Source organism: Oenanthe melanoleuca, chromosome 9, assembly GCF_029582105.1.
Source record: "Oenanthe melanoleuca isolate GR-GAL-2019-014 chromosome 9, OMel1.0, whole genome shotgun sequence".
In the NCBI taxonomy this organism is placed as follows: domain Eukaryota; kingdom Metazoa; phylum Chordata; class Aves; order Passeriformes; family Muscicapidae; genus Oenanthe; species Oenanthe melanoleuca.
The window spans coordinates 22,077,643-22,097,975 of NC_079343.1; the positions used below are offsets into that span (position 1 = coordinate 22,077,643).

A 20,333-nucleotide genomic window follows, 5' to 3' on the forward strand; every position below is an offset into this window, starting at 1 on the left:
CTCACACCAGGGCTCAGCGTGCTCAGCCCCTGCCCCAGGCACCTCAAGGAGAAGGACAGGCAAGAACAGACCTCTCACTCCATCATCCATCACTTTTCTTCATTTTATTCTTTTATTTGTACAGCTATATTTTACAGAATGCATTAATGCAGTTTAGACACAGCCCAAACCCTGTCTCCCGAGATTGTTTATAACACAAGCATGTAAAATAAGAACAAAAAAAAAAAAAAAAAAAAAAAATCCAAAACAAAAAAAAATAGAACATTCCCCCACTAGAGAGTTCCATCAAAACTCCTTTTGCAACATCAGGCTGTACCTTGAAGAAACTGAGCTCAATATAGTCCATACACTGAAAACTTCCATTGAAAAGAAAGGCACCGTGCGAAACCACATTTTACATATATACAGACTGAGAACTAGAACAAAAAAAATTACACTTTATTATTATTTTAAATTCCTTCTGCAGCTTTGTTGGTTTAATACACACTTTTTTGTAAATTGTAAACCTTCACTTGCAAAAAAATACAAATACACTGATGCATTTAGACAAAATATTTTCTTACTTGTACAGATGCAATACTTTAAAATATCTCCTTAAGTGCTCTATCATAATAAAGATTCTCAGAGTGGCTTCTGCCTGCAGAGTCCAACTGAGCCTTTAATGCATTTTATATATTTTTAATATAGCTTTTTTAAAGGTCTATATATATTTATTATATATATATTTATATATTTATATCTATATATATTTACAACTCTGCCATAGATTCCTTCACCTTTGGTTAAAAAAGTTAAAGCCCTCTCTTTAATAGCATACTTTCTCTTTAAAAGAACACACATTTTGCATACAAAAGAAAAAAATCTGTTCCCATAAATCAACATTACATTCCTCATCTTCAAACGGCAAAGGCTGTGAAGGTTAGACTCCAGAGTTTATCAACACTCCACTGCACAGACATTTAAAATGACTATTTTAAATTTTTTTTTTAAGTTTTATATACAGTAAGATCTGAATAATTTTATTTTTTCCTTTTGTTTCACATAACTGGGAAAAATAAAACCCGTGTATTTGTAAATTTTTTTTTTTTTTAAATTTCTAATGTTTCTCCACCTATCTGTACTATGGGTTTAGAGGCACTCCATCGCGTGATGAATATTTTTTCCGTCTCTCTCTCTTTTTTTTTGTTTTTCTGTTTCAAAGTGTTGCAGGTATCCTTTGGGCAGCTTCTCCCCGCCGTGCCCCCCAGCTCGAGCTCCTGGTGGGCAGCCCTGGCTCAGCAGGCCTTGGGGAGCTCGGGGGGCGCGTCGCTGCCCGAGATGCGGTACTGCACCTTGGTGTTGGTGATGGCCCCGTGCTTCTGCCGCAGGTGCAGCCGCAGCTGGCTCTTGTGGCGGAAATGCAGGTTGCACTTCTCGCACTGCGGGGAGACAGGCAAAGAGACAGGGTGTGAAACGCCGTCCTCCCCGCGGGGCAGCAAATGCCTGCCCCCCACCTGAGGTACCACACGCACACGGTGGGAGGAGCACCCCATCCCAGCTTGCAGCAGCAGATGTTGGTTCATGGGATGCACAAAGGGCACAGACCCGCAGGAGATGACTGACTCTGATAGACATAGCACCAAGCTCCGTATCCAGGTGATCAAACCAGCTACAGGGCTATTTCTGGAGCTGCTTTTGAGCTCTGCTGAGCTGGATGGCACCAGGATGTTTGGGTGTCAAGCCCTGCTTGGATTCCCTTTCTAGTTGATGGTGAAAAGTAGGAAAGCCCCAGCAAAGAGCTGGGAGCCCTGCAAGCAAGGCTGTGCAGACTGCTTGCTGGGTGTGATTATCACCATCAGGGGGGAGCTCAGGCCAGGCTATCTGCTCCTTTCCTCCTCCCCACACACCACAGGCAGCTGTAATTTAAGCCATAGCTATTTGAAGAAGTGTGACCTTCTTCCAGATGGGGTGGAAGAAAAGAGCGACTAAGATGTACCCAGCTTGGGCTGCATGTCAGTGTTGCCAACACAGCCACACCTGAAAAATACCACATCAGCATCAGCTCATGCCTGGGAGGGAAATGGGGCACAAGAAGCAGAGATGTGACCTTGGTGCAGGGGTGGCAAGGAGCAGTAGGGTGCTGCAACCAGCCTGTGTGAATGTCCTGGTGTCTTCCCAGCACCCCAGGCTTGGCAGCATTGTCCCCCAGCCCAAGCTGAGATTCCCAGCCAGCAAACAAAGCAGGGCCACTCACATGATAGGGCTTCTCTCCTGTGTGGATTCGAAGGTGACTTTTGAGGGTCTGCAGGTGCCGGAAGCGCGTGCCGCAGATCTCACAGGGGTACGGCTTCTCCCCGGTGTGAATGAGCACGTGAGCACGGAGGTGGGCCACCTGCAGAGAGAGCTCTGGGTCAGGACAGCCCCAGGGAGGACAGCATCCCACTGGGAGCAAGGGTGTCCCTGTGGGAAAGGGGTTCTGCTCAGTCTTTTTTGGTCTATTGGATTCTAGCTGGGAGTCAGAGCCACATGTCTGAGCTCTGGTATCTCCAGTCCTTAAGACAAAATGGAGCAGAATAGCTACAAGAAGCAGTCAGGCTTCCCAGCTGTCTCCCTCAGACCTTAAGGTCCATATTTATCCCACAACACCCTGGGAAGAGCTGCTCAAGGTAGTAAGCTGGGCCATCATCAGCGTCCTCCCTGCCATGAGGCTTCACAGTCTTGGTGGTGAAGATCTGCCAGTCTTGGGCAGAAGACCTGACCACGTCCCACCTCCCCATGCACGGCAGATCCCAGAGGCAGCACGTACCTGGACAAATCTGGCCCCGCAGGTCTCACACTTGTAGGGTTTCTCCCCAGAGTGGATGCGTGTGTGGGTTTTCAGGTTGGCTGGTCGGTTGAACTGTGCCCCGCAGATGTTGCAGCGGTAGGGCTTCTCTCCTGCACAGCCCAAAAGAAAGGGTGAGGGGTTAGCTGCAGGTGTTCTCAGCACCCAGCATCCATGCTGCCCCCCAGAGTTAAGTGCCTTCAGGTGCCAGACCCCATGGCATGAAGCACTAGCCCCAATTCCTGTCCCTTTTGGAGATGGCTGTGGACAAGCAGCATTGGACAGTGTGTCTACAGAGCAGGGTGAGCTCAGGAGGCAGCTTTTCTCTTTTGGATTGGGAGCTGAAGCCTTCAGGGCAAGAGAGGAAGTCAGGCAGCTCTGCCAGCAAGGATTAACAGCATCGTTCCTCCTGAGCCTGTGACAGCAGCTGGCACCTACATCTCCCCACAGCTGTCAGCAAGCACCCTTGAACACTGCCCTGGTACTTGTGTTGTCTCAGTCCCCTGCACAGCTCTCCTGGAGCTCAGCTGAAACTGTGGGAATTTGGGTCTAATTCAGTGCAGCAGCAGCAGAGTCATCAGCTCAGACTTCCCTTCCTCAGCTTGTGAACTGGCTGTTGACATGTTAAGCATTAAAAGCATGAAATAAAATAAGTTTGTCAGCAAAATACTAAACCCTTAATATCCTCTTCCTTTCTCAGCTTTCATTGTGCTGATTCACAGAGTCCATCCATTCAGAAATTTTCCTATCAGCAGAGTTTATGCCAAGATAGATGTGACCTGGATTTCTAGGATGTAAAAATAAATCTCAGACTTCTCCCTAAATGTTCTTTTGATTATTTAAATTTTTTTTTCCTGCTTAAGTCTGCCACAAAGTTACCTGGAGGCCATGCATTTGCTCCCAGTTATGAATTTTGCACGGCACCTTTAAAAACAGTGGTGGCCAGTGCTTTACAGCAAAGGAGGTTGAGTTCCACCCCTGCTGCAAGGGTGGCTATCTCCCCCATTCCCAGCTTTGGTGCTCTGTCCAAAGGCTCCCTGGCAGTGCCAAGTAAAGCCCCTTGCTCCTCTCATCAGGAGCAACTTGTGGCACAGAGCAGAGGATGCTGCAGCAGGCACAACCCCAGCCAGAAGCACCCACATGCTCACCAGCCCTCAGCCTGCCCAGAGCTGTCCCTTGGCCAGCACTGTACCTGTGTGGACGGTTTTGTGGCTGGCGAGGTTCCCCTTGTAGCGGAAGGAGGCCTGGCAGCGGTCACACTTGTAGGGCTTGTCACTGTGCACCTGCAGAGAATGTCTCTTGAGAGAGGCCTCCTCGGAGAACCGGCAGTCACACTCGTTGCAGAAGAAGGCTCCGTTCTCTGGGAGGGCAGAGAGAGGAGCAGTCAGATGAGCAGTGCATGGATCCCCTTCTTGATAGGCTATGGGATGGATTTGGGATGGAGGAGAGGGGCAGCCAGAGCAAGTGTTGGAACAAGCAGCCAAGTGCAGGTGTTCATGTTGAGCTGTGCTTGCACCGTGCTGTTACCTCCTGGCCTTGTGCACACAGCTACAACATGCATGGCTTGACAGCAAAGTCAGCATGAGCTGTGGCTTAGAGCTTTCTCTCTCCCTTAGTGACACACAGGCTGCTTCCAAGAAGCCAGCATGTCACCTGGATATCTTTCAGACAGGTCCATGAAAGCTCTCAAGATATCAGGCATCCTCTGAAGGATGCTCAGCTCTAGAGCAATTCCTGAACCTTTAGAGGTCTTCAAACTCTAGAGGTGCAGAGGTCTGCCTTGAGCTTGGAAAGATGATCATCACCCAAATAATAAGGCAGGTTGCCCCAGCAGGAGGATGCCCAACTCTTAAATATTGTGTTGAGTGTTACCACGGTGAGTTTCCCTCCTTGGATCTCTGCCCACACTACAGGTGGCAATGCTGCATTCCCCCTTCCTGAGCTACAGGCAGATGAGTGCACAGATACCTGTCTTTGGGCTTGTGGGGTTTTGCAACAAGATTGCAAACCTCATTATCTGCATTTCTCCAGATGTGCACACTGGGCTCCCTGATAATAAAGATATCATGACGGATGCATGAGACATGCCAGCTTGCCCAATCCCCATTACGGGTCATTACATCTGTCAGGCTTGTTCTCCTGTGGTTCTGGTGGGGTGGGGTGCACTTGTTTCCTGTCCTTACCTGCCAGGTTTGCAGCAGCTGACTAACTCCCTGCACAAGATATCTGGATGGTGCTGGGGAAGGGGAGGAAGGTAGCAATTTCCATGTGCATGCACACACCTGGGCAGACAGTTAAGAGGGGGCTGTAAAGCACTGTGGGATCCACCAGCATCTGGGACAGGTCTGACTGTGTGTTTGATCATAGGACACTCAGTGATGGGTCCCTACATTGCACAACCCCGGAGCTGCTGGATGAAAAAAGTGACCAAGGATACAAGACTCACCACAGCTGGAGTCAGAGTATTCAGACTGGGTTTCCCCCATCTCTTCTCCAAAGTTTGAGCCAGGGGTATGAAGGCACATCTCAGTATGTTGTGGGGACTGGCAGCCACAGGAGCTGCACTTGGATGAATGCATGTACAGTGGGGACTGCCCTTCGCTGCTCCGAGGGGACCCATCCCGGGACCTGTGGAAGGAGAGCAACATACACAGCTGTGAGAAGGCTCCTGCTGTGCTCGAGATACCAGACCCTTCTCTGCACACCTCCTGACACAAGGGACACACATGTTTTATGGGGACATCTTTGTGGTGAGCTGTACAGCATAGCCCTGATCAACAACAGATCCTTAAGCCTCAAACCTTCAGATGTGCATCACCAAATGACCTCGAATGTCTTTAGGAACGTCCAGGTCCAGAGGACAGCACATTGTTCTCTGATACTTTGGCCATTCCAATGCTTACAGCCAACAGAAAGCTTGAGGCATAGGGAGTTTGGTGGAACCACAGGCTAGGCAAATCCAGGCTCCAGAAATCATCCAGAGCTGCCCAAGTAACCCAGGGATTCACAACCCAACGTTCTCAGTTCCTTTGCCAGTCCACACTGGCACCACTACAGTGGGGAGAGTGGGCACTCAATGTCACTGGCAGCCCTCCACCAAATGCAGAGGCTTCCATCTGGTGGACTGGACTTCCCAGACCAGTGCTACAGATATTCCACACTTCCAAACCCTCATCAACAATGCAGGAAGTGCTGTTTCTCAGGGGGGAGGGGCACGGGGGGGTAGAAGTCTCCTCACCTGTTAACAATATTGTTGAGTCTGCTCGCCTGTGGGATAGTAGAGTCTTCACCATTCACGCTTATCTTGGTGGGGGATTGCACATTGAGATGCTCTGGCTCCATGGACTGCTGGCAGGTGGACATGGGCACGTAGGTGCGAGGAGAGAGGGTTCCCATCTCGTTCTGGTCAGCGCTGTCTTGCTTGGTGTTCTGGTTGAGAGAGTTGAGGACAATGAACTTGTACTTCTTCCAGTTGCAGGCTTTGGGGTCTGTGGGGCTCTTGGTGAAGAGGGAGCTGGAGCTCTGACCGATACAGGCATTCTTGCTGCTGCTGGACTCGGTTGGTGAGTTGGGCTGGCAGTCTGACTTCTGCGGGCTCTGGGGGCTGATGAGTCCCTTGCGGTCCAGGGGGGTGGTGGTGGGCTCAAAGTGCTGGCTGATCTCGTCCTCTGAAGAGGTCCGCTCCTCCTCCTTGGCCACTTTATCGCAAGGGAAGTAGGGGTTGTTCCGGACTGAAGGGATGACAGGTTTGGGCCCCGAGGCCACGCTGTAGTGCATGTCACTCCTGGCTTCCTCAGCAGCACCTTCTTTTGGAGCATAGATGGTGGCGTGGCACATGTTGGCAGAGATGTCGGTAATGGTTCTCACGTACTCGGTGGGGATTGTCCTGGAGCTGTCGCATGGCAGGATCCTCTCCTTGGGGAAAGCACCTGCCCTTGAGAGTTCAGAGAGAGGCATCCTCATCTCCCGCAGCTCATCATCCACTAGGAAGCTGTTTAGAGGGAGAGGGCTGTATCCGTGGTAGGAAATGGGGGATCCAGACAAGCTGTTGATCAAGCCAGGTGCAAAGGCCCTCCCGTTGCAGAGGGACCCGTTCTGAAGAGGCATGCCGCTCTCCGAGACATCCCTGCTCCGATAAGCCATCACCTCCGGGTGGCCCAGCATCCGTCCCGCCAGAAACTCCTCCCTTGGGGTCTTCACAGCAGACACCATCTCTGCTTCACTGCGATCGGGGAAAACAGGAGAGACAATGAAGTAGTTTGCAGCCCATAAAGATACATTTGCAGATACTTTGTCAGCTCTTCCCCTGCCCACCCAAACACACAGTCCCGGGCTCTTCAAAGTTCACCAACTGCACTCACCTGGACTTGACGAACCTCCGGCAGGTGTCAACCACGTGCTCCATCTGCAGGTAGAGTGCTGTGGCCATCACAGCCATGATATTGCTCTCCCTCAAGTTCAGGCGGGAGGTGTACATGAAGTCCAAGAGGATGCAAAACCCCTCAGGGTTAATTTCAGGATCCAGGTTGATGACATTCAAGTTGCACTTGAGCTGGTCAGTGAAGATGCTGTAGAAGAGGCCACTGCAGAGGGGAGACGGGGACAGGATAAATGTTATGACAATTCAAAGGCAAAAGGAGAATTTGTATGAAATCCCTGAGTACAGAGGGGTTCATGAATGGGAAGGGAGGAGGAGGAGGCAATTACAGAATTCCCTGAGCTTCCCCCTTATTATCAAGCTTGGTCTCTCAGCTTAGTAAGCGTCTTCTGCACTGCACTTTTTTCCAACCGGAACAGCCTGCTTTTAGATCTCACCTGCTCAACAACTCCCCAGTGCCTCCATTTAGTAATTCCCCAGCTTTTTTGGTTTTTTCCATTGTTGTTCTTACCACCATCCCCTTCCCACTATGACTCATTTCTTTCAGAAGCCTCTCAGGGCATCCACACAGTCTTAAACCAGAAAAATAAAAAAAGGAGAAATGTTGGCAAAACATTTCTCAGATGTTTTAATAGTCAAAGCTTGGCTTTTTGAAATCTTTACACCATGTCAGCAAGAGAATCTGGGAGGCATTTGCTGTAATTCAGCTGGGCAATGGTGAGATATTAATTAGCATTAATTGGGAAGCAATTCCAGCAATCTTAGGAGCTGGAAAGGGATTTCAGACCACATCAGGCTTTAAAAAAAGAGAAAAAAAATTAATCAACTTAGGTGGGTGCAGCCAGCAGTCTGGGATCCAGGGAGGACTAGCTCTAAAAATAGCAGTGGCAGGGGACACCTCGGTCACAGAAGTCTCACCCACCCCAGCGAACATCCAGCCCTTCCTCTCCTGTCCTGTCCCTGTGGCACATTTGTGCTCTGCCCTCAGGTGTGTGCCTCACATCTGCTGTGCTCCCGTTGGTGTCCATGGGCCGTGCGTGGGCAGACGTGGGTGCACAGGGAGGGAGCTGAGGGCAGCACGCTGAAGGGAAGCAGTCTCAGCTCTAATCCCGCTACAGGTACCAATTTCTTGGCAGCCCCTTTCAGCTCTGCCTCTCTGCCCCGTGAATCCCACAAGCCCCGCAGGACTGCGGCAGTGCTCCTGGGGGCCAAAGCCTGAGGGAGCAAGGAGGGAGCCAGGCAGCCCTGCTCTCACCTGCAGGCCATCAGGACCGTTTTGTGGGCTCTGAACTGCTCCCGGTTCACGATGATGACGACATCGGTCAGGATGTCCCGGCTGCGGAGGCGGTTCAGGTTGAGGAGGACGTCGCTGGCGTGGCGGGTGAACTGGATGCAGCTGTCTGCCGGAGAGGCCATCTCGAGCCTGGCTGAGACAAGCACCGGGGCGAGGTGAGAACGGGGAACAGCCAGGCAAGCACCCCAAACCCAGGGAAGAGACGGCTACTGCTCTGGGACATGCTCAGATGGCCAATTGCTCCTGGTAGGGGCAGCTCCTTGCTCCCAAGGCAAACAGCCCTGCACCACACCAAGCTCTTGCCAGGCTGCCTAGGGAGCTCCCTGGGCCGACAGCGAGACCTGGCACGTCTCATCCCACCCATCAGGCTGGTGGGTGAGGGCAATCAGACCCTCCTGAGGATTAGCCAACCATCTCCTCTTTTCTCCCTGCCTCGCCCATGGCAGCCCCACCCCGGTCCACTCCGCCCACTCAGGTTTGTCTCCACAACGCTTCCAACATAGCTTCTAGCCTTCCAACCTCCCTCAGGAGCCACCCTCCTCACCTGTGTGATGGCTGGCTGTAAACCCAGCCACAGCAATCTAAACAAGCCTTAAGGTCCCAACTGAAGTTGAATGATTTCAACATCTGCAAACTCCAGCCCCACGGTGGAATACCAGCCCTCACCCAGGAAACTACTTTCCTACTCCCAAGTGGTGGTCACTCTGGAGAAGACCTGTCCACAGTTTCCCAATTAACTGAGGGAGTAGAACTCATCTAACCGGCAGGGCTGCTACCCACACCGTGGCCCAGCCCCTCCCCATGAGCAAGGTTCGGGTTAATCGAGGAACATGAAGCCTTCCCCAAACACAACACCTGTTCTCAGAGATGTCCTCCCAACCAGCACCCAGGTCTCCCTGGGGTTTGGGCTGGAATGTGCATCTTTAGCATCAAATTCTTCCACTATCAACCTCCTCCCATAATCCCGACTCCTCCTTCCCCATGAATCTACACTAGTTTCTACAGAGCAGCTGCTCTCCTGACAACAAATTCCAGCTGGATCTAATGAAACATTGCATTGAGGAAAGGGGGGGGAGAGATTAGGAGGGAAAGCACAAAATTTAAATTTACATACCCAATGCCTCAATTCACAGTCCAAAAGTTTCTTTCAAACCTACAAATAAATCACAAGAGAAAAACCTCATTAGCTGGTAACTCTGAATTGGCCGTGGCAGGTCACAAGGTTGCTATTTCGCTCAAGTATCAGTTGGATAAAAGCTAGAGATAACAAACCTTCTACTCTCCAGTAAGCTTAACATTTGTTTCTTCCGGTACAGTAAGTTCTTATCACAATCACAGGCTTTGAGAATCCAATCATAGCTTCTTCCACACCCTCTAGCCCAAACCATGGGCGTATGCCAAGGAGATTTTCATTTCCATGACTCAGGAACTTAAAGGCAGGTGGGGAAGGGAAGTCAAGCAAGAATTTTCTCACCACTTCTTTCAGAGATAACTCTTCCCCTGCCAAGACTGAATTCCTGTCCGGTGCCACATTCAAGACCCATGCCATACTCCCAGCACCTTGTTAACAGGTATGACAAACATCTGCTGCCACTCTGCTCAGAAACCCACATGCTCCAGCCACTAGTGAAAACACCCTGGGATGGGATTGCTGAACAGATTTGGGAGGATATAGGCATCAAGTACCAAAGTGACTTGGCCAGGACTGCATAGGAAGCTGGTGGTGGAGACAGTGAGGATGTGGAACAAATGTCCCTTCCCCTTGCTGCTGCCAAAGCCTTCCCTTAAACCACAAGCTGTGTCTCCAGGCACTGCCTTCACCCAGCAATGTAGCTGGGACAGAACAGCAAGGAAACCCAGGAGTTAATTGCCTTCCAGAACTCAAACTAATCCTCCAAAATTTACTTAAAACCAAACCAAATTGACTTGGCACCAATGCAGTAAGAAGGTCCTCAGGCAGTTGCCTCAGCAGGTAGAAGCACAATAAATAAATGAGCCAACAAGACCTATTTTGAGGACCAGCTCCCAGACTTCAAGACTGCGAGGCAATTGCAGGAAGCCAAATAATCCCTGTGAGACAAGGGGTTGTCAAGTGTTGCCTTCCCTCTCCTTGTGGGAGATGTGTGGGTCTAGAGCCCAGGCTCCTCTCCCATTCCCAGAGCCACTGGGATGAAGAGATGAGATTTGAGGCAAAGTATCACATGCAAAACCCTTTTGTCTTACAGCTTTATTCCAGCCATCAAACACAAATCTTCAGAGCTGCTCTGAGCCTGGCCAGCTTAAAACTTTATGCACATACAAAAAGTGACTCATTTCCCAAATACTGCGGGCTCTGACCTTTCTGTACATGCTCACTGCCAGCCGCTCACTACTGTCAATTGCAAGCCAAGGGACTCACAGCGTTCTGCAAGGAGCCCAGTGCACACCCCTGTGCCCACATGAGCAGATGTGCATGCTTGGGGCAGCTGGCTGGCCCCCCAACCTCAGCCACAGTGGCAGACGTACCCTGCCAGGCTCTAGGGAGTCACCTCAGTGTCACAGAGGTGAGGAGGTGACCCACTTGTAAACCAACAAAGTTACAAACAGCCAGACAAACTCTGTACCTGTGAGCATCATGTGAGAACCTGCTATGTCACCAAATCCCCTCATCCCCACTAAGGGCACAGCACTGCCAGGGGGGACACCCAGCTTCTCTCCCAGAGCTGGACCCCAGCACAGCCCCCTCCCCACCCTTCCAGCACAGCACTGCTGCAACGTCCACAGCCCCAAAACCTGGGCCCCAAGAGCTGGGCAGGTGCATCCCAAGCAGCTCCTGGCTGCAGGATGTGGGCATGAAAAGGGAAAGGGACTTTCCTTCCCCTCACTGTGCTGAGTTGGGTTAACCCTGCCCCTTCCAGTCCCTGCACAGCACTAGCTCCATACCCAGCATAGGAGGATCCTCAGACCAGAGAGAACAGGATGGCAGCAAGGAGCAGAGACCAGTGATGGGGAGCAGAAAAAACCACTGCAGTCAAATCTGATCCTTGCCATCTAAGCCCCACTCAAATCCCACGAGGTTCCTCCAGGCTCAGCTGGGGCAGAGCATCATCCCACAGCCCCATTCCAGTTTTCCTGTGCAGTACCTTGCAGGTGTGGGCTCTCCAGCAGTGCTCGAGACTGTGTGCCAGGGCTGGCTGTGCCCATAGAGGAAGGTCTGGAATAGGCACAGGGCCCATTTTGGGGGTGGCCACACGGGACAGTCACTGCTGCTGCCTTCCAGGAAGGCAATGGGTCTGCCCCAGCGGTTCAGGGAACAGCCCTTCCCTGCCGGCACCTCCCCGAGAAAACCCATTCCTGGAAAGGAGCCCAGAGCTGGCTCTGCCTCCCCTGCATCTCCCTGAGCACAGGAATGGTGCATCTTCGTGAGGGGGAACCTCTTTCAGCTCAACCCCAGGCAAAGGGGAGACCCTCCCTGTTCACTTCCCCTGGGGCAGAGTGGAGAACCAGGGACTTCCAGCCCATTTTTCTGCCATGCCTCTCCATTGATCTACTCTCCCAGCTGGAGGGAGTCCCTTTTCATCCATCCTCCTCCCACTCTGTGCACAGGGGGAACTCCTTGCTCCTCTACCCTTCTTTGCACAGGGGATACCCTGTGGTCTTAACCCTTCTCCCACCCCCAATCACAGGCAGGGAGGAGGGCATCAAACACCCCCCTTCCCTGGGCCCCAATCTCCTACCCCTCCAGAGCCTGCAGCGCCGACTCACTCGCATCACCTTACAGGGGTGGCTGGGCGAAGTCTTCCTTCCCCACAGCCTCATCCCACACAGTGCTCCGAAACTGCCCGCCCAGGGGAAGCTCCATCCTGCCCTCCTCCTCCCCAGTCCCTGCACCCTGCAGGGTCCCAGCCCCATGGGAACATCCCTGCTGCCTGCCAGGGCGTGCTGCCAGCTGCCTCTCCACCCTGCCAAGGAATGCCTGGTTTCTCCTGAACAAGGATCAGGGGGCAACCAAGAAAATGAGGTGGGGTCTGGGAAGCCCCCCAGCACAGCCATTGTTGCTACATGCCACGGTGAAGAAGATGCTTTTTTTTTGGCTGTGGGCGTGTGAGTGCCCCTGGATTGCATAGTATAAGTGTCCTTTAGTTGTCACAGCGGAGTTTTATTAGTTTAGTAGCTTCTGGTTAGTGTCTAAGCCAAAACGTGTCTGGGTTAATAATAACCCAGGAAGAGACTGAGAGAAGTCCACAGCATCAGCACAGATCAAAAGCAGCATCACCAGTGCAAGCCCTGTCGTATTTTCCACCGTACCCTTCCGTGAGCGGATTGCACTCGCTCTATCGAGCGGTCTCAATCTGATCCAATTTCCTGCCAGCAAACAAATGTTTCTAGGAAATGCAATACATTATCTGGATGGGTTTATTATCAGCATTTGGAACCAGGAAAACTGCATATTTTCTCGAGCGCCGCAGGGAACTTTATAGTTCATACTTCAAAAGAGGGTTTAAAGGATTGCCCTTGAAAGCTGGCCCAGCTCAAGTCTCCACATTGTTTTGGTCTTTGCTGAAGAAAATGCAGAGGAGGGAGGGGGTAAGCACGCTAAAACTGCCTCCAATGTTTTCCTACTAAAGAGGACTCCCCTGCCCTCTACGGAGCCAAGCTCTGGCTGTGAGGCAGAGGCAGCCCGTGCCCTTGGGAAGCAAGGAGTCGAGCCTTCCTCAGCATTTCAAACGACCCCAAGCAATCTGGCACATTAATTTTTCAAGGGAAGGCAGGAACCATGTGTCCTGGCTGAAATCTAGGGAGCTGCTCCAGAGAACAGAAGAGAGGCTCCGTGCCCTGCCAACACAGCCCTGCACTGAGATGCCGACCCGAGAGCAGGGTGCAGCCAGCTGAGCTGGGTCCCTGTGCCCCTGGGCTCCAAGGAGGTGTCTGATCATCCCTACCCTGCACTGGGACAGAAAATTACCAGCTGGCACCTGACCCTCCCTGACTCTGTACTCCTGGGGCTGAGGGTGGCACAGCTCCTTCTGGCAGTAAGGAACTGCTCTGGCATCCCGCCTGGATGGGATGAGACACATGCACAGCTTGGGGTGCCTTGGCCATGGCAGAGACACCCCCTTGCCCCTATATTTAGCCAAACAGATTTAAGGAGATACATTTTTAAAGGGTATCTAGTCCTACAGGACACCTTCTGCAGGACCCACTCAGAATTCCCTGTCCTGCAGTGTGCTCGTCCCAGACTCTCTCAGTCCCCATGGGTACCCAGTACACAGCTCAAAGGCAGCAACTGACCAGGAGAAACAGGGGAAGGAAAACAATATAGATAAAAAAATTTCCTACCCCTCTCCCAAATGCCCCTAGTTCTCTCTCGGGTTTAAATAGGAAGCTCCACTGAGATTACTGGGGTTTTAAAGCAGTACTGAAGACTACACACTTGCTCCAATTTAGGGGTGTGTGTCTTTTGGCTGCCAGTGTCCTGCAGCAAAGCTAACACATAAGATCTAGCTTGGATTTTTAAAAGGAAAAAAAAAAAAAAAAAAGGAAAAGGAGGACTACATTTGCAGTCTAAATTTGCAGTCTGAAGGAGCTTACTGGTCAGATGCTGACTTTTGGATAGTGATCTAACCAAACTGCAAACTGTGAACTCCTGAGGTTTGCCAATGCCTGCTGTAAACATGGAAACCAAGTGTCACTTTTTGCCAAACAGAAGAATGGTTTAAAAATAGATCTAGAGAAGAATACAGGCACTCGGCATACAAGGCTCCCGTTTATAGACTCCCTTGCTACTATAAAATAGAGCAAGAGGTTATGAGCACACAAGCAACTTTCCACCAAATTTAGATTTTACCAAGTTCTCAGAAAAGTGAAAACAACATTTCAGGCTCCAGCTGAACCAGTAAAAGCTTTTTGAGTGAAGTTCTCAGCCCTGGTATTACAGCATACGGACTAAAACAGGCATGAAAGTTCTTCAACCTTTACACCATAAATATATGAATGTATACAAGTTGCACACTGAGAAATGCATCTACTGATTAGTGCTTCATTTTATTCATCTATAGACTTTGTAAAAAGAATCCAAATTAAATGACAGGACAGTCCTACCACACAGCACTGGCACACAAAGTTTTACCACCTGTATTTGTATGGGGTTTTGAGGACAACATTACTGTTTACTAAAAAAAAAAAAAAGTGCTCCGAACCAAAATACTATTCCTACAAATTCAGCTGCAGCTGGTGGCTGAAAGCTTTCCCACCCAAGGAAAAAAAAAAAAGCACAAAAAAAAACCAAACAAAAAAACAAAAACAAAACAAAAACATAGCTTTACAATACATCCTAAATTAGGCAAAAATTCAAGGGCAGATTAACACCACAACTCGGAAAGATTCTCACATGTGATTTCATGACCAGACCCAGAGAGAACTCCATATGGAAATGTCAGTGACTTTAATAAGCACTCGGTTGTTTCCAATTAGGCTCCTTAAGTAAGTTCAGTGGCATCCAGAGTTTCCTCTACCACCTTCCTCCAAGCTGGCGAGCATTTTTTTTTCTTTTTTTAACGAGCAGTTAATAAACATGTTCCCACTCTGCCGAGGCTGCCGCCCCGCGCGGAGCGGCGGGAGGTGACACTAGATGGCACCAGTTCGCTTTGCTGCAGGAGCAATTTTTCCCCTTGGAAAATAAAACACCCCAACCAAACCTGGAAAACATATAATTTTGTCGATGCAATTCTGTTTCTCTTAAAACGCGTCTGAGCAACATTATTTTTATGAGCTTTTCCAGCCTTGTTTTGAAAAACTTAATGTTTCTGCTAGGTTTATTTTTGTACCATCCAACAGCCGGCTGAATCCTCCCCGCACTGCAAACAGGGATGTCTAAAAAGTGTCACAAAGACTTTTGACAGATTTTTTTTTTTTATTGTTTTGTTTTTGGGGTGGGATTTGTAAGAATCACTTCTCATTCCAACTTCTTCCTTCACAATAATAACTAACCAGTTAACCTCCACTTCCTCTCCCAATATTGACTCAGACAGTCAGAACTGAGGGGGATTGGAAATTGAAATGCATCTTGAGAGATCTTTGATCTGTTTTGCCAATCAAAATTGAACACCAAGAGATGAACTCGTTTCTTACTGAAACAATGTAATAATCCATGCTTCTGGAAAATTTCTAGACACCCTTTGAATATTTTAATGGCTTGGTGATATATTTCACAGTGCAAAATGTTTGCAATTTATAATGAAAGTTTTTAAACCTGCAATCCTATCCCCTTAGGAGAAAAGAATAGAATCTCTGGTTCTGCCTCTCCATGCATATATACAGAGAGGATTCCCCTAAAATATTTTTAAAGCGATTTTTGAACAGTAACCCCCTCAAGGACTGGAGGAAGGAGCTTGCATTTGCTCCTAAAGCTCTTATCCTTTAAATTCTTGAAACAGTACGGCAAATAATCATTTTTAAAGCATTTAAAAGCTCGGGAGAAGAGGCAAGAAGATTCCCAGATCGAATAAGGGCCTGATCCCAAACCCAGCCCTGCTGACACTTTCACTGGCACAATCAGGAATTTGGCCCAAGACAGAGATGTGGGACCAATGTAGCAGCTTCTCACTGAACCTCATCCGTCTGTCCCCAGCCTCCCATCACACTGATCCTGCGCCTACTGAAGTCAGTGGAAAAAACTAACCGGGGATGGGTTTGTTTTTGTTGATTTTGACTCATGATTTTAAGCCCAGATTTGCCTCTTCCCTGGAAATGCAACAGGGGGGTCAAAGGCAGCTTTTTAGGCACATCTGAGAGGCTGCCGCGGATTTTTCTAAACAAACGCCTTGCTTTCTGTTTCCCTCCTTCCCAAGAGGCGATTTCATAACATTTCATACTGTGACTTTGCAAACTACAGACGGGGGGAGGACGGCGGGGAGGGGGGGGCGGCCGGGAGAGGTCGCTGCCGTCCGACCACGAAAGTTTTCATAACAAAGTTGGGCTTTTTCGGTTTTGTTTTGCCTTTTATTTTTAAAGTGGGGGAGGGGGAGAGCTTAATTTTTTTTTTTTTTAAAAAAGGAAAAAACATATGCGCACACAAGAACACGCACCTAATAAAACGATTTTAAAAAGCCAAGAAGCCAAAACAAACAGCGCTCTCTGTTCGCCGTCCGCTCCCGGCGGTTTCGGGGCGCAGCGCTGCGGGGCTTGCGCGGCTCCCCGCGGCCGCTCCGCTCGCTCCAGGAATAGCGTGTGGCCAGGGGCCAGCCCCGCGGCTGCCGCCGGCAGATTTACGAGCGCCTGTCCCCGCGCCAAGTCCGCCGCGGTAGTAAACACAGGGCAAGGGCTGCGCTGGGGGCAGCGGGGGGCTCCGCACGCACCGCGCCCCGGACCCCGTCCCTCGCATCCCTCGCACGGCTGCGCTCCGCTTCCCCCGCCCGCCGCCTTCCTCCCGCCGGGTGATGACCGCTCCGCCCCGCGGGTGGTGGTGCTGGTGTTGTTATTACTATTATTATTATTATTGTTATTTTCTATGTGTGATATGCGGAGTCGCTTCACACATTTTTGCCCCTTCCCGAGTTTTGCACCGCGGTTGCGCTCCCAGCCGGCGGCCGCCCCGCACGCACCGTCGGGGCAGCGCGGTCCCCGCCGCCCCGGGCCGGCGCTCCGCGGTGCTCCGGGGCCGGCAGCGGCCGAGCCTCCCCGCGGGCTCCCCCCTTCCCCCGGCAGGGAAATGCCGCAAGTCTTCTCCATCACCGCCCGCTCTTAGCCCGGGGCTTGACAGATCACGGCGCAGCCCCGCCACAGGTTGCAAAACGCACCAGCCCTTTCGCGGTTGCGCCGGGGACGGAATCACAATAATAATGCTTTAATAACAGAAACAGAGAGAAAGGGGGCCTGGCGCGGAAAGGCCGGTGCCCGGCGCCGCCGAGCCCCCGCGCTGCCGCCAGCCCCGCTCCGCGGCGGCTTCGTGCGGCGGCGAAACGACAACAGCGACACAACACGCACACACCAAAAAAACAAAAAAAAAAAAAAAAAAAAAAAAACAAACCAAAAAAAAACAAAAACAAAAAAAAAATTCAAAAAATAAAAAAGGCTTAAAAAAAAAAAAAAGGCAAAGAAAAATAACACACCCCGACCAAAGGATCCAGCCATTGAGAGCGGACCCCGAGTCACGCCACAAGCCCGGCGGCCGCCAGCGCACGCCGCCGTCCTGCGCCCGCGGAGCGGCTGCAGGTGCAGAGAGGAGCCGCCGCCGTCCCCCCCATCCCCACCCGGCCGTCACGCGTGCGGGAAAGCCAATAATCCCAGATAACCGATAATCCCCGGGAGAGGACGGCGAGGGGAGACACTCCCACCCACCCCGCTCCCCTCCCCTTATACACGCTCCCAGCGTTAAAGACATGCAGGCACCCCTTTTTCCCCTAATTTTTTCTCGCCTGACAGCGGGCAAGGGAAAAGGGCGGGGGGGGATGTGTATGTGAAATAAATAAATAAATAAATACGACAAGGAAAAAAAATCAAATTCAGATGGTAAAAATAATAGTAATTAAAAAAAAATAAAGGGCACCTGCAGCGGGAAAGGAGGGGGGAGGAAAGAGGAGGGAGAGAAAAAAAAATGGGTAGAAATATATAGAGGCGGCTCCGCGCCAAGCGTCGGAGCGGGGCAGGGAGGGAAAGAGGAGGGAAAAAAAATGGAGAGAAAAAAAAAAAAAAAAAAAAAAAAAAAGCGAGCGAGAGAATTAAAGGGTAAAATCGGCCGCGGCAATAGAAGCAGCAATCACCTGGTCTCCGGGCTTTCCTAGAAACTCCTTGCATCACCACTTCTAAGAACCCCAGTTCTAAGAATCAACAGAGCCCAATTCTCGGAATTTGAGCTGCGGACTCTACCATCGCTCTCGGCATGGGGAGGGCCACGGACCTCCCCCCTCCGCGCCTTCCCCGGCGCCGCGCCCCTCCCGGTGTGCGCGCCCCCGCGGAGGGGCCGCCAACGGGGTGGGCGAGGGTGGGCGCGTATCCCGGGGGGGCCGCGGCGGCGGCGGGGGTCGCACCGTGTCGCCCCCCGTTCATCCCACTCCCCGTTCCCCCCCTCCGGCAGTGGTCGCGCCCGGGCGGCGGGTCACGTGGCGGCGGGTGCTGTCGGTGACGTGGGGGGCGCGCGGGCGCGGAGCAGCGCGCGCGGCGCGGACCGAGCAGCGGCGGCGGCGGCGGCGGCGGCGGCGGCGGCGGCGGCGGCGGGAGCGGGAGAGGAAACCGGGGGGTCCCGGGCACGGCTCCGGGCGGTGCAAACACACATCACACCCCCTACCACCACCAGCCTCCGCTTCTGGGGTGTTTTTTGTTTTGGTTTTTTTTTTTTTTTTCTTTCTCCCAAGCCTCTCCGAAAACGAGCGAAGAGATCTTGGGGGAAAAAAATGCGCCTTTTATATGTTTTTAATATATTTATATACATATGCATGAATTTTTAATTATAATTTATCTTAATTTTTTATTTAATTATTTTGGGGTGCGGGGTCACTTTCGCGTTTCTAAAACACCCTCCCCCCCTATAAAATACCCCAAACCGACCAAACAAGCCAGCGAGCAAAGCCAGGAGCCAGCTGCATTGTTCTGGATTTTTACTTTTTTTCTTTAATTATTTTTTTCCTCATTCAGCTTTTTTTTAAATAATTTTTTTTTTTCAAAAAGCCACACTCGGCTCAGGGCCTCCAATGGGATTTACTCTTGGGGAAAGAAGCTTCTTCCTTAAAGACGGTTCCCCATGAACTCCCCATATTGGTTTTTGGGTTTATTTTTAATTTTTTCTTCTTTTTTATTTCTTTCACAGAAGTCTCCAGGCATCAAAAAAATATTTTGATGATTTTCTCTCTTTTTTTTTTTTCTTTTTCTTTTTTTTTTTTTTTTTTTTTTTTTCCCTTCTGTATTCTCTTTTCCTTTCCAGGACATTCAAGTGGTGGGTTAATTCTGTGTAGCTGTTTTGTTATTGTTGCAAAATAACCTGTAAGTTTATAAATATTCTGCTTGTATGGAATTGTTGTACTGTGCTGGGGATGAAAAATCGCTTTGGCTTTTCTGGAAGGGGATTTTATTTCTGCACTTTTTGCCGCTTGCTGGGCAGAGGCCTTTGCTGGGAGGTGGGATGGGGGGAATAACGCAAAGCCTTGGCAATCAGTGTCTCGGGTGGGTTTCACAGCGGGGGCAGAGGAGGGGACCTGTCACACCAACCTTCCCCGCTCCTCAGTGGAAATGTAGCTCCCTGGATGTGCAGATTTCTTGTGTCTGTCCCCCAGCCTCGCGTGGTTATTTCTTGGGGGCCTGCAGCCAGGCTTGTGTTTGGGGGTGGCTCGGATCGCTCCTTTTGCTTTCCCGGTCGGGATTTTGGGCTGCGAGCTGCCGGCCGGGGTGGTGGGGAGCGGGGGAAGGCATGCTCTGCGCTGTGAAGGCATTCCCGGGCCCTGGTGATTAATAGAAATTTGTTTACGAGAATAACCACCGCAGGTCACCGTGCCCTCGGTCCGCTGGTGCAGTTGCTCGGAGCTACTGATTCCAGCACTGGCGAGCCCACGGAGCGGCCACCTCGGCCGCAGAGTCCCCGGGTGCTGCTTTTATTTTGATTTCTCAGCTGAGCTTCTGAACCGAAACATTTTAAAGCAAGGAGGTCGGGGGGCGGGGGTGGGGGGGGGGGGTAATAAATTAGGAAGAAAGCCCTTCTGCTAATACGACTCGTCATTAAAAATAGCCTGGTGGCAAGACAGGGATGGTACTCCCGAGACACTTGAGGTGGTACAGATATGCTGGAGAGACGGATTCCCTGTAGTTAAAATGCAATATGGAATTCCCAGGGAGTGAGTGCAGCTGGAGCTGCGTGACTTGTGCGACTGCGATCCCGGCCCCGGGCAGGG

The 20,333-nt window shown here is 50.9% G+C and overlaps 1 protein-coding gene across 2 annotated transcripts; it reads right to left on the bottom strand.

The window, feature by feature from the left end:
* Positions 1-89: 89 nt before the first annotated feature.
* BCL6 (BCL6 transcription repressor) lies at positions 90-18,286 on the bottom strand. Of its 2 annotated transcripts, none has more exons than XM_056498281.1 (10): positions 18,216-18,286; positions 9,590-9,628; positions 8,437-8,604; positions 7,165-7,386; positions 6,042-7,025; positions 5,250-5,431; positions 3,996-4,163; positions 2,786-2,916; positions 2,234-2,371; positions 90-1,418 (listed from the first exon to the last, which is right to left on the bottom strand). In XM_056498281.1, exons 3-10 carry the CDS (start codon positions 8,595-8,597, stop codon positions 1,275-1,277), a joined length of 2,130 nt encoding a protein of 709 aa, XP_056354256.1. In that variant the 5' UTR covers positions 8,598-8,604; positions 9,590-9,628; positions 18,216-18,286; the 3' UTR covers positions 90-1,274. The 2 variants fall into 2 exon arrangements, with proteins under 2 accessions (XP_056354256.1, XP_056354255.1); XM_056498280.1 differs by having other exon boundaries at positions 8,437-8,608.
* Positions 18,287-20,333: the final 2,047 nt, after the last annotated feature.